This window comes from Phacochoerus africanus, chromosome 1 (assembly GCF_016906955.1).
Source record: "Phacochoerus africanus isolate WHEZ1 chromosome 1, ROS_Pafr_v1, whole genome shotgun sequence".
Taxonomy (NCBI): domain Eukaryota; kingdom Metazoa; phylum Chordata; class Mammalia; order Artiodactyla; family Suidae; genus Phacochoerus; species Phacochoerus africanus.
In genome coordinates this window covers 83,358,434-83,371,451 of record NC_062544.1, presented here as the reverse complement: position 1 = coordinate 83,371,451, position 13,018 = coordinate 83,358,434, and the positions used below count along the sequence as shown (strand labels likewise).

The 13,018-nt window shown below is 38.8% G+C and overlaps 1 protein-coding gene across 8 annotated transcripts in view; it reads left to right on the top strand.

The window, feature by feature from the left end:
- The window catches only part of ANKRD28 (ankyrin repeat domain 28), a 222,888-nt gene extending 210,219 nt beyond the window's left edge, over positions 1–12,669 (top strand). For all 8 annotated transcript variants that reach the window (XM_047768705.1, XM_047768713.1, XM_047768694.1 and 5 more), the window contains 7 exons: positions 1,776–1,863; positions 1,953–2,036; positions 2,655–2,800; positions 3,429–3,511; positions 3,961–4,043; positions 5,224–5,315; positions 9,358–12,669. In XM_047768705.1, the coding sequence (XP_047624661.1) occupies positions 1,776–1,863; positions 1,953–2,036; positions 2,655–2,800; positions 3,429–3,511; positions 3,961–4,043; positions 5,224–5,315; positions 9,358–9,644 (863 nt within the window). In that variant the 3' untranslated portion in view covers positions 9,645–12,669. The remainder of the gene's footprint in view (positions 1–1,775; positions 1,864–1,952; positions 2,037–2,654; positions 2,801–3,428; positions 3,512–3,960; positions 4,044–5,223; positions 5,316–9,357) is intronic.
- The last annotated feature ends 349 nt before the right edge of the window (positions 12,670–13,018 follow it).

The following is a 13,018-nucleotide window of genomic DNA, read 5'->3' as shown; positions in this document are numbered from 1 at the left end:
TAACATTTGGAGAGAGAGAAAATTAAAGCAATGTTTCCCACTCTCAGCACTGGACATTTGGGGCCAGATAATCCTTCATCATGACTACTGTGTACATGCAGGATGTTTAGCAGCAGCCCCAGCTTCTACCCACTAGGTGCCATAGCACTTTCCTACCCCACCCCAGTTGTAATAAGATAAAATGTCCTTGGACATGGCCAAATGTCTCCTGGAGGCCAAAGTTGCTCTCATTGAGAAGCACTGGAAGAAAGAACTGACAAATGTTGGAACACAATCACAGATTTCCTGAAACTTAGTTTCTCTTCCAGGTAAAAATGATTATAGGATAAAGACTGAGTTATTGTTTGATAAAGTTAGATTTGATATTGTTGGATAAGTTGAGCTATTGTTTGAGAATGTTGCACTAATTAAAAAATAAAAGACATAGCATGACTTTGTAAGCTAAATATTAAGCAATGGAAATAAAGAGGCTATGTAAGAATCTAATTCATTCCTAATGCAGATCCCAAATGACTAATAAAATAAAAGAAGCAACATTTCATTTGCTGCAATTAATATAGCAATGGGGGAGTTCCCGTCCTGGCACAGCAGAAATGAATCCAATTAGAAACCATGAGGTTGTGGGTTTGATCCCTGGCCTCGCTCAGTGGGTTAAGGATCCAGCATTGCCATGAGCTATGGTGTAGGTTGCAGACGCAGCTCAGATCTGGTGTTGCTGTGGCTGTGGCTTGGGCTGGCTGTGGCTCTGATTAGATCCCTAGCCTGGAAACCTCCATATGCCATGGGTTCAGCCCTAAAAAGCAAAAAAGAAAAAATACAGCAGTGGGGGTACTTTTTAAATCCTGGCCTTGAAAATCAGGTTAAGGAAATCTGGGGATTGGGTTTTTTCCCCTGTTTTCAAAGTTGCTGCTAAAAACTGGGCCTGATACCTCTTAGTAATCAATATACTTGTCCTTTAACCCAGCAGTATCATTTCTAGGAAATTGTTCCTAGAAATACAAAAAATACTTTTTTTTAAGTACTAAAATGCTTCATTTACAACATTGTTAATATCACAAAGAAAAACAAACTAGCAGTCACCACAAAATCCGTAATTAGAGATTAAATACTGTATAAGACACTTGGATATTGTGAGGTTTTTCCAAACATTCAACAGTAAGATTTCTATGTATATGCTACTATGGAAGGGTATATACAGTTTTTAAGTTGCAGGGTAGAATGTGCCATTTGCATAAAAATGAAAAAAGGAAGTATGTGTTTGTGTGCATGCAGTTGTATATGCCTAAAAATTTTCTGGAAGTGTCAGGTCATAGTGGTCAGTCTACAGAGTGGACCTGGGCGGGGGGCCAGGGACATGTACTTATTTCCTCTGACAGAATTTGAGATTTTACATTAGTTCACTACTAGGACCAGGAAATACTTAAATTTTGAAGTTAATTTTGTTACATAAATATATTTTATTTTGAAAGTTATGCTCTGCTATATAAATAGGACATTAAAAAAATAATGACCAAATTAACTGGTCATCATGGAAAAGAATAATGAGACTAATTTCTTTCCTCACAAAGTAAATATCTGTCATGTCAATAATAAACTGCCGTAAAATTATACTTTAGATTCCAACATGGCTAAAAATGTGATGTTCAGTGGGTTCAATGAACTGATTATTTTTAATCCATGTAAAGCTTTTTATTTGTATAGGGCTATGTGGGTATATATGGGCATCTCATTATCTTTTTCGGAGTTTAATACCTGATTCTCATTTATTTATTTAGGTCATGAGACGTGTGTAGAACTCCTTTTAGAACAGGAAGTTTTCCAGAAAATGGAAGGAAATGCTTTCAGTCCATTGCATTGTGCTGTGTAAGTAAAGGCAGGATGAATCAAATTTGATTTGAGTATTAAAGAAATACATGGTGGCTGTGAAAGTGATCACCTTGTTACCTTCACAGGATAAATGACAACGAAGGTGCTGCTGAGATGTTAATTGATACATTAGGTGCCAGCATAGTGAATGCCACAGATTCAAAAGGAAGGTAGGAATTCAACCATGTGGAAATAATTTTACTTTCAATAGGGAAAAACGGTTTTAACTACTAGTGTAGAAGAATTTAAAGAGAACCCCTTTTTAATTAAAACTTGATTTTATATTTGCAAGTGTAAATTGTTGCAAAATTTTAATTGTTATTATAAAAGGCTTTTCTATCTTGATGTTTAGCTAGTCGCCCTCTTTTTAAAAGTTTTAGATGTTACGATTTCCCTTTTTTTAAAGAGGTGTATTTGTTACCCAAAGACTATTTTTAGTAAAATTAAGAGTTTTCTAAATAGGAATAAAAGCTGGAATAGTCCAGCAGTTGTGATTCTTGGCAGTATTTGGGTCAGGATTTATTTCTTTCAAAATATCCTTTAATGATGTAATTTGGGGGAACACTTTTATAACCTGTCCTTATTACTAGCTTAATTAGGGCCTTTTTATATTATCAGAAATATAAATTTTTGTGGCAGGAATTAGCTCCCCCCCATTAAGCCTGTTTGTATCCAAGCAATGCCTTTATAGCTTAGTATGCAAACCCATGAAATTGTCATAAATTAACAGAATTTTTCTAGAGTGTACAACACACAAGTTTAGTCTCATCTTATTTCCATGTGTACAGAACGCCTCTCCACGCGGCCGCCTTCACAGACCATGTGGAGTGTTTGCAGCTGCTGCTCAGCCATAATGCTCATGTCAATTCCGTGGACTCCTCTGGGAAGACACCTCTCATGATGGCTGCAGAAAACGGACAAACAAATACAGTCGGTAAAGAAACTGCCTAAGACTTTTATTGTTCTGTGTATATTGCTTATATATAATGTAGATCCCCAAGCCTTCTGACTCTAGTTCTTTCAGTTTTCCATTAGTTATCTCACCACTCCTGAGACTTAAAACCTTTTACCTGCTTAAACCTACCTTGTTGTTTAGGGCCACAGTATCATTTGCTCTTACTGGTTGGGCAGGCAGTATTAGGATAGTGGTTAAGAATCCTGGCTGTGGCATCAGACTGAATGTGAGGCCCAGAGCTGCCAACCTAACAACCTCATGCCTCAGGTCTTTCATTTGTAAAGTGAGAAAAAAACAGTACCTACTTTGTAGAGTTGTTTTGAGGGGTAAATAAGTTACTATAAATTCCAGACCACTTAAAACAGTGTTTGAAATTTAGTAAGCACTCACAAAATGAATGTTAGTTGCTTTGTTCATGTCTGTTGCTTACACAAGAGTATGCCAATATAGTATATACCTTTACGTTACAATGGGTTTTTTGTGTGTGTGCTTAAGTTTTTGCTAGAGGGATATTTTTCCTTTCTGTCTTCATTTCTCTACAGTGAGTTATTAGTAATCTGAGCTATATGTTCATAAACAAAAGAGTTGATAGAATTTTTCCTCCCAGAGATGCTGGTTAGCAGTGCTAGTGCAGATCTGACTTTACAAGATAACAGTAAAAACACCGCCCTCCATTTGGCTTGCAGCAAGGTATGTACACATCTTAAGGATATGTTTTCATTGTTAATATCAACAGTGGCATTTAAATTTTTTCCACTTAACTAAAATGAACAGAGCTAGGAACCAGTCCTCTCTTATAATCACTGGCATCAGATTTCTTGGGGGAGCTGGGGAATGCTGACTTATTAAGCACCATGCAATGTGAAAGTTTCCAGGCAGCAGCCAAGTAAATTTTGGAGCACAGGCCTAAATGTAATTATTGTCTTTCTCTATTCTTAAATATTCTTGTCCTCTTAACTAACCCCATTACACCAGTGCATGTTTGGACAGATATTTAAGGCATTAGCTAAGAAAATGCATGGCCTGTGTATGGTGATGTACATGCTTTATGGACTAGGGTTGAATTGTTTTTAGTGTATAAATATCTTTTATATCTTTAATGGTGCCCACATTTTAAGAGTTATTTGCCATCATTTTAGGGTCATGAAACTAGTGCCTTGTTAATACTGGAAAAGATAACAGATAGAAACCTCATCAATGCAACCAATGCAGCTTTGCAAACGTGAGTACTTTTAGTGTCTAGTGTAAATCATGTGACCCCTAATTAGATGATAAATGGGGTTTTTTTCCTAACATGGGACCATTGGAATGAGGCTGTCAATTAAAAAATAAAGGCAGTTTTTATAATTGATAAAGCTTATTTCTTAAAAGCATCACAACTAATAGGCATATTAATAGAAAAGCTTTTGAACTGAAACTTTATTATTGAAAATAATGTGTTATTTCTCAATCCAGTTTAATGGAGGAAAATAATACTACTCTGTGTGTTTTATGGCAGTCAACTGGAATAGTACCTTATTTAACATTAGCAATTAATGAGGTTTAAAGCTTTATTTGTGTCTCTAAGCAGAGAGATTTCAGAAATAATCAAGTTCTTTATGTGAGAAGCCAGCCTCTAGGTGACTGCTTAAATCTTGGGTCACCTTCTCCATATTCCTCTCCCAATTTCCATTTGCTCTTCTGCTTTGAGACTTAGTAAAGAGAAAAATCTTATAAAACTGTTTCCTATTCAGGTACCACTCAGATCCCTTAAGCGTCCAAATATGAGTCATGAACTATGAACTGTTTTCAAAGCCTGTTGGAATTTGTGCTATTGCAATTTACAGTTTTTATTATATATTCTATTATATGTATTTTTGTTTTTGTTTTGGGGGCCTTGAGGGCGGTTGTTTTGGGGTTTGTTTTTTGTGCTTTTTAGCCATACTCTCGGCATATGGAAATTCCCAGGCCAGGGATCAGATCCCAGCAGTATCTGTGATCTATACCACAACTGGCAATGCTAGGTTCTTAACCCACTGCACCACAGCAGGAACTGTTATACGTGTTTGCTAGCCACATTTCTTAAAACAACTTAGAGTGCAGTTTAGTTAGTAAAATCATTTCAAACATTGAGTCTTAAAGGAAACTTACAAAGGGTTTGGTGAAGGTGGGACCTCATTGACGGGTCCAGTGCTGCAGGCAGGGCACATTGATGAGGCACTTGTACGCTGGATCTGCCCTCCCCACTCCCATTTTTGTTGCTGCCAGGACCAGGTGTCTCCACTTTGCATCTTTGAGTCTTCACAGCCCAGCAAAAAAAAAAATGCTCTTCAACTACCAGGCTTGGGAGAGGGAGAGAGAAATAATCATGCACACGTGTAGCCATACAAGTATGTATATATACACGTATTTCCGCCCCCCAGACCTCTGCATGTTGCTGCCCGGAACGGGCTAACAATGGTGGTTCAAGAACTTTTGGGAAAAGGAGCAAGTGTGCTTGCAGTAGATGAAAATGGTAAGTAGTTTCTAATTCACTTTCCTTAACCTGTGAGAAGCTTTTATCTTTGAGTGATCCATATTTGAAGTAAAATAGATGTGGCTAGCTTTTATTGGTCAACGAGGAGAGCTGAAGTTAATATTAAATAGGACTTACTTTGTGCAAAAGGCATAAGGACAAAGAAGAACAGGAAAAGTCCATTCAAAAGATGAACCTCTGAGTTTCACATATTTATTAAATCAAAGTGTGTCAACTTTCATGTTAGTTATATCACTGTTGATTATCTTAGTATTCAACAGATTTCTTCTGTCAACAAATATTTTTCAAGGCCCTTACTTAATTGCAGATTTTATCTAAAACTAATCTTCCTATTTGTGCACTAGATCTCTTTTGTCTACTCGAGACTACCACTTTAGAAGTTCTTTGATTTTGTGTCCTGTAGTAATGATTTTTTTTTTTTTGTAGGAATCTTTCCAGATTTATCCCATCAGGATAAAAACATTATTTCTCTCATCTTAAATATTTTATTAATCCCACTCCTTCTGCCAGCTCTTCCCGTGCTTCTCTATTACACTTAATATCACAGTTACTCAAGGGTTGGCTCTCCCACTGTCCGCAATTCTTCTTTTCCTTCTCTGCCAAATCCCCTCTGGCCAGACCTCACCCCCACGGTACCACAGAACTATTCTCATCAATATCACCAGTGACTAATGCAGTGTTAGGTTTCAATTCTTAGTTTCCCTTTTACTTGACATGTCAGAATTTGACACAACTAGTTGTTCCTTCTTTAAAAATAGAAATAGGCTTTTAAAGTGGAATCGAAAATGTACATGAATAAAGACTGTGCAAGTTGTAGTCTACCATAGCTAGTGTCCAATATTCCCCCAAATCACCTTCATATCTTTCGTTGTGCTACACACTGTTCCTTGGATCAGTAGGTGCAGATCATTTGAGGGGAGGATAAGGAGGAGAGTCAAGAAGTATATGTGGTTTGATTATAATGTACTATGTGAATGTCTAAGACGTGTCTAGAACTGAGCAGCTCATCCTTTCTCCCCCCTCTATGGAGTCGGTTCTCCCCACAGCTGTCCTAAGCTCAGCTGAAGACAAGTCCTATCCTTACAGTTGCTCAGGACAAAAACCTTGAGTCATCCTCTACCCTCTGTCACACCAGGGTACAATCTGCCAGCATATTGCTGTTGAGCCACCTCCAGAGTATATTCAAAATAGGCCCCTTCCTTTTCCTCTCTTCCTACCACCCTGGCTGGGATCCTTTTAAAAAACATGAGGAGATACTACTCGGAGTCTCAGTTCACTGATAATCCTTAAATGACCTCCTGCGCCCTATTGGATCAGTCTGTGGCCCATTACCCTTCTCACCTCATCTCATCCTCTCCTGCCCCATCTCACTCTACCATGCCGGCTCCTCACGCCGGGACATGCATGCGTGATCCTCTTTGTTCTGGCTGGTTCCTCTACTCAGAACACTCTGCCCCCAACAGTCTTACTAAATCCTTCACCTGTTTGAAGTTTCATCTCAATGAAGGCCATCCTGACTACCCTTTTTGTACTACAGCCACTGCACACCCCACTATATCCTCTTTCTCAGTTAACCTGCTCTGCTCCTTCCTCGTTCTCTTTTTCCATAGAGCTTATCTTCTAACATTGTTTATAATTTGCTTTTTTAATTATCTTGGGTGTCTCCCCCACTAGAATAAATATAAGCTCCACGAGGGCAGGAGCCTTTGTCAGCTGAACTCAAAGTTCTAAGTGGTTAGAGAAGTGCCTGGCCAAGGGGGCTCGGGGACTCTGTGTTGGTGGTGTGCCCAGCACTGTGCTCAGGTTCTCCAGATACTGTTTGGAGTGAAACAGTCCAGTTCCTTGAATGGAAATGAGTACAGACAGGCTGTCACAAGGTGCTGGAAAATAGTACAGTTGGAATAAACCTAGAAAAAGCCATAAGAGAGGGATCAGGAAAGGCATCCCCAAAAAGTACCTTCTGAGCCAAGATCCAAAGACAAGTAGAAAGTGGGGAGAAAACTTTCTAAGCAAAGAGAGTGGCATGTTTAAAGAAATAATGCAGGGCAGGGTCATTACTGTCATACTTGAGTCTCTTAGGTCAAATGGCAAAGGAGGAGACACCAGTTAGTCTGAAAGGGAGCAAGCCTAGAATAAGAAAACAGTTTCACAGGGGTGGAAGAAAAGGGTGGGCAGAATTAAGTTAGAGACATTGGAGATAAAAAACGGTAGCGGTAGCTGTTCCTAGAGATTTTATGATGGGACTCATTGGAACTTGTAGCAGGAAGAAGTCACCTCTGCCACCTGGCATGGGATGCTGTGGTAGGAGGCAGGGAAGAGGGAGTGCTGTTGTTTAAGATGAGAATATAGGAGGAAGAGCTAGGTTCACTTAGGGACTTAGGAAAAGTTCTCTGGAAACTCCAAGGTAATGGGATGTATGAGTCTGGAGCCCAAAGTTAGCAAGATCTGGGCTGGATGTAGAGATTTGGGAATCATTAGTATATGTAGTCATGAAATCAGCAGGAGTGAATAATATCACCCATGAGACAAATAAATTACATTTATGAAATATAGCAACTGAATAGATTAAAATGAGGAGCCTAGGAATTCCCTTGTGGAGCAGGGAGGGGGTTAAGGATCCAGTGTTGTCACTGTCGCAGTTTGTGTCGAACTTTGGCACAGGTTCGATTTCTAGCCTAGGAAGTTCCAAATGCCTCAGGCATGGCCACATAAATAAATAAATAAAATTAAATGAGGAACCTAAATTGCTAACCTGTATCATAAGATATTTGGCCACATCGTGAGGCTCTGTGTCAATAGCAGATGTGCAGTCTTTGATCATTTTCAAGGTTTTATGTCGTTTTTCCTTATAAGGAAATGGAAGAGATAATGTAACAGATGATAGTGAAGGTTACCTATGACCTGATGTCTTCTGTCATGCTTTGAACCATAAAGTAATCATGTTCAAAGTTGGCAAGTCTTAGTAAGTGCCCATCTTATTTTATAACAGTTCTAACCTTCAGATTAATGATCCAGTTATAAATTGCTCCAGAAACACAGAGGTTGATTAATTGGGCTCTGTGTTCTTAACCTTCCCTCCCTACCCAACCTAGGTACCAACTACTTCTTTAGCTTGCTATGTTGATACTTTGTGGTGCCTTAGAGCCAAAGTCAGTCTTTCTGCTAAAGGAATATATACAAAGGAAACATTTGTTTTGACTTAGGAGCTTAAAACCTGGTTAGTTTTTCTGTTTTTCTTCAATTGACTATGACCCTGAAAGAAAATTCAGTTGTCAACCAGGTGTCATTCATTCCACATGCAAACATGCTTTTTTTTTTTTTTTTTTTTTTTTTTGCTTTTTAGGGCAGCACCCATGACATATAGAGGTTCCCAGCCTAGGGGTCAAATCGGAGCTACAGCTGCCGGCCTACACCACAGCCACAGCAATGTGGAATCGCAGCCGCATCTGTGACCTACACCACAGCTCACAGCAACACCGGATCCTTAACCCACTGAGGAAGGCCAGGGATCAATCCCACAACCTCATGGTTCCCAGTCGGATTCGTTTCCGCTGTGCCACAACAGGAACCCCTCAACATGCTTCTTTTGAGCTAGTGCATAAAGCTGTAAGGTTTCTCAGCACCTAGGCACATACTTACAGGACTCCAAATCGACAAAAAACTCTCCCAGCGTTCTGAACACAGATTTGTCCATCTCTGTTTCCATTATTCCAGCCTCGTATCTCCTATGAACTCAGACGGATTTGAGTAAGTTGTGAGACTCTGGAGGAATCATCCACCCCCAGGCCTCATTTCCTCTGCTTTAATGCAGTCTGTTAGGGCTCCCCCTACCCTAGATTTCTATGACTTTCCTCTTTTTCTGTATGCATACTGGGAAGTTCTAAATCATTCTAATTAAACCAGGTAATTAAGCCAGGTAATTTAAAATCTGTATAAAGTTGAAGGTCTTTAGGCTTATTCCCTTATGTTAGTGAAATGAGTCTAAGGATGTTTAATGTTTAAGTTTTCTCTTGAATTCTAGGCTATACCCCAGCCTTGGCCTGTGCCCCCAACAAGGACGTGGCCGACTGCCTAGCTCTCATTCTGGCCACCATGATGCCTGTCTCATCGAGTAGCCCTTTATCATCCTTGACGTTCAGTGCCATTAACCGTTATACCAACACCTCGAAAACAGTCAGCTTCGAAGCGCTGCCCATCATGAGGAATGAACCCAGTTCCTACTGCAGTTTCAACAACATTGGTGGGGAGCAGGAGTACTTATACACCGAAGTGGATGAGCTCAATGACTCCGACTCCGAGACTTACTGAGAGGCTGAGCCGAGGTCTGGGGGGGGAGGTTCTGACACTGACGCTTCAAACTGTGCTTTTTCAGGAAAAAGGCACGCTCTTACTCACGTGCAAAAGCAACCTATGAGGAAAGATTGCAGAGTGAGCGAATAAACTAACTGTGATGACATTAGGAAAAAGAGTTTTAAAGGCAAGTTTTACAAAAGGAACTTCTAGAATCTTGAAATAGACTTGACCAGAGGAAAACCTTTGATGTCAGATTGCTTTGTGGAATTATGTAATTTGGTTTTGCAATGCCAGGAGTAATTTGGGACACTGCACCCTAATCTGTTTACACAAGCAACACTATGGTGAAAGAAGAGATGTGGACACTGTATTTCAATTTTACCAGTAAAACTACAACTAAATTTAAGGGCAATAAAAGTTTGGTACAGTAGGCATGACATGCACAGCAAATTGCCAAAGGACCAAGTAACTCCAGGGTTTTTAATAGAATGCCATTTTGGAAGCTGGAGCGGGTGAAATGAGACATTATCTAAACTAGGAAAAAAAAACATCTGAAAGCCTTCTAATACTGTATTAAACCGTGAGAGAAAGCTGATGTATTTTTACATTTTTTTCTTTTACATAAGAATTTTAAAATTCCAACTTTTATAAAATTAGAATTGAAAACCAGCTGACTGAATGCAGTCAGGGTGAAAATATTTGTGATGTAAACATGAGCTAGATTGGGTTGGGCTGTTGTTGCCCAGTCTTGAATGGTTTAGGTTTAAAATTGAGCTATTTTTGTTGGAAAATGTAAAGAATTTCCTAGAAGAAGAAAATTTCATGCAATCAGAAAGTAGATGATTTTCACCCTGTTGCAGCTACGTTGTCCTGGGGAGTGGAGTTTTCAACCTCACTGCTTTGGATGGTACACTTTCCTCACCTGTGTCGTCACCCTTGTGCCTCCACAATGGATTGGGGGATTTCTGTTGTCACTGCTTCGTGAAGAATCAAAAAGAAAAAAAAAACTCCCTTGTTATTCATAAGTTAACATCATCAGGTCTCATAGAAGGCATTTCTATATTGGGCAAGGTTTAAAATACTAAAGCCTTTAGGTCTTGTTCACATTTAAAGTAGCATGTTTGTATCATGCTACAGTTTGAGGAAAGAAAAAATTGCCTGCCGAATTGGAAGACTGCCTTTTAGATAACAAAAAGAGAGGGCGAAAAGGCCGATGTTTAGGCTTTTAAATAACAATTTACATGGCTCTGCTTTTACTGTAACCGTTACTCTCCCAGTGAAATGATTTCACAGATGTAGGGGGTATTACAGGTCTGGGTAGAGTTCCATAAATTTTCACAAAATGATACCCAATTTCATTTTATTCTTTTTGTATTGTGAAACTGGAAACTTTATGACATTGTAAATTATCAGCTGGTTTTTTCTGAATATAAAGTGTGAAAACACAGAACAGTATTTTGATCTATTTGATAATTTTGTGGGTTTTTGAAGAATTAATGAGCATGTAAATAGAAATAGTGACTGCTTGAATACTGTATTTACTTGCACTCTTTCAGTACATCAAGATTCCTGTATATTTTAGAGTATAATAAAACACAGATGTGAGTTGTATTTAATGAATAATGTATTTGTATCTGTGCATATTACCTAAAAATCTATAAAGTTTCTAGAGCATTGACTACTAGATTTTAAGCATTTTTTTCTAAAATATTTGCAGAAATTATAAATGTAATCCTCCATCTTTTCTTTATAATATAAAGAAGTCATATTGGACCCTTCCTAATTATTAGTGGTAGGAAGGTGAATATGCATTTTAAAGACAGCAGACTACATTTTCTATTGTACCTTTTGAAAAAAAAGAAAACTCAAGAGGATTCTAAAAGTATACATACGTGTGCTTTCTCTTTCCTTTTAGGAATTCTCTTCTGAATTCCCTGAGGGAATTTTCTAGAATCTCAGAATTGAAACAGACCTGAGGTTCATGCAGTCTAACCTCTTAACAAATGCAGGAGTCCCTTCTCCAAGGGTGACCTTTCCACCTTGAACACTTCCAGTGACTCTACCTCACCAAGCAGTCCATTCAGTTGTTGAGCAGCTCTTAACTGCTAGAAAGGTCTTCTTTAGATGGAGTCGAAGCCTCCCTCCTGGGAACTTCTGCCCTTGGGCCCAGGTCTGTCCTCCAAGAGAACTCGAACACTGAGAACTCGGCAGGATGACTTGTGCCCTCTGCCGCGGTCTCTCTTTTACAGGCTGTTTGACTCACCCGCTGAAGTGATTTCTGGAAGGACTCATTAGACACGCTGTTGGATTTAACGCATCTGATGAAACCCAAGGTGTAGCTATAAAGAAACAAGCTGTATAATTTATCCTCACACATACCGGAATTCAGATGTTGGATCACTTTATGTAAATGATGCTATGACTGGAAATATTTGTGAGGTGGGTTTTCTGATTGCTTGCCCACTATTTCAATGCTTTGTCATTGCATTTTTTTATAGTCCATCCCCCAGTTTGATCAGCCATTTCCTTTGGTCTGCACATGATGAGAAATCTCAAAGTACTTTCCCTGGTAGTATTTGCACAGCACTGCACATGATGACAAATCTCAGAGTACTGTCCCCGGTAGTATTTGCACAGCACTAACATTGTTGGAGTAAGTACATGGACTGCTTGAATGAAGGGACACAGCACCACAGTGAGATCCTTTATAGTTACACCTTGTATATCAAAGGCATTCAGGCCCTGTTCTATAATGGTTTTTGTACTCACACAGAAGAGGGAAGCCTGTTTGCTTTTTTAACTTCTGCATGAAAGATGACATCTGAACTATCTGATGTGTATTATAATAATACCAGCTTCTGCTCTGGAACTACTTTGAGGGCAATGGTGGTAATATAGCAAATGACCTCCTTTTAACAAGACACTCAACTCAAACAGTGCCATTTAGTTCAGGAGATCTCTAAGTATACCTGTCAATTTGGGGTTTAATTTGGCTTATATTGGACCTTTTAAATGAAATAAAGTTTTTTAATGCAATAAATCAAGTGTCTTTCTTCTTCACATACAGACTTCTTTGCCTTTATCTTAAAATGTCTGATTAGTCTCCAGTTGTAACTAGTTTTTACCTTTCTTGAGAAACTTAATGAATTTTCAATAGAGCTATTTTAGATTTTAGATGAATCTTTCTAAATGGGCTTTTCAAATATAGTTATTCAACAAATTCTCATTGCTTAGTGGTAGGAATGAACAGAAAGTGAGCCTAGAGATTGTGGACTTGTCCCCTCAGAGCTTACCATTTCATTGTGGAAAGGTACACACCTCAAAGTAGAGAGTATGAAAGTGTAATTCAAGTAGAGGTGAACTAAGGAAGGTCAGAGAACAGCAAGTTT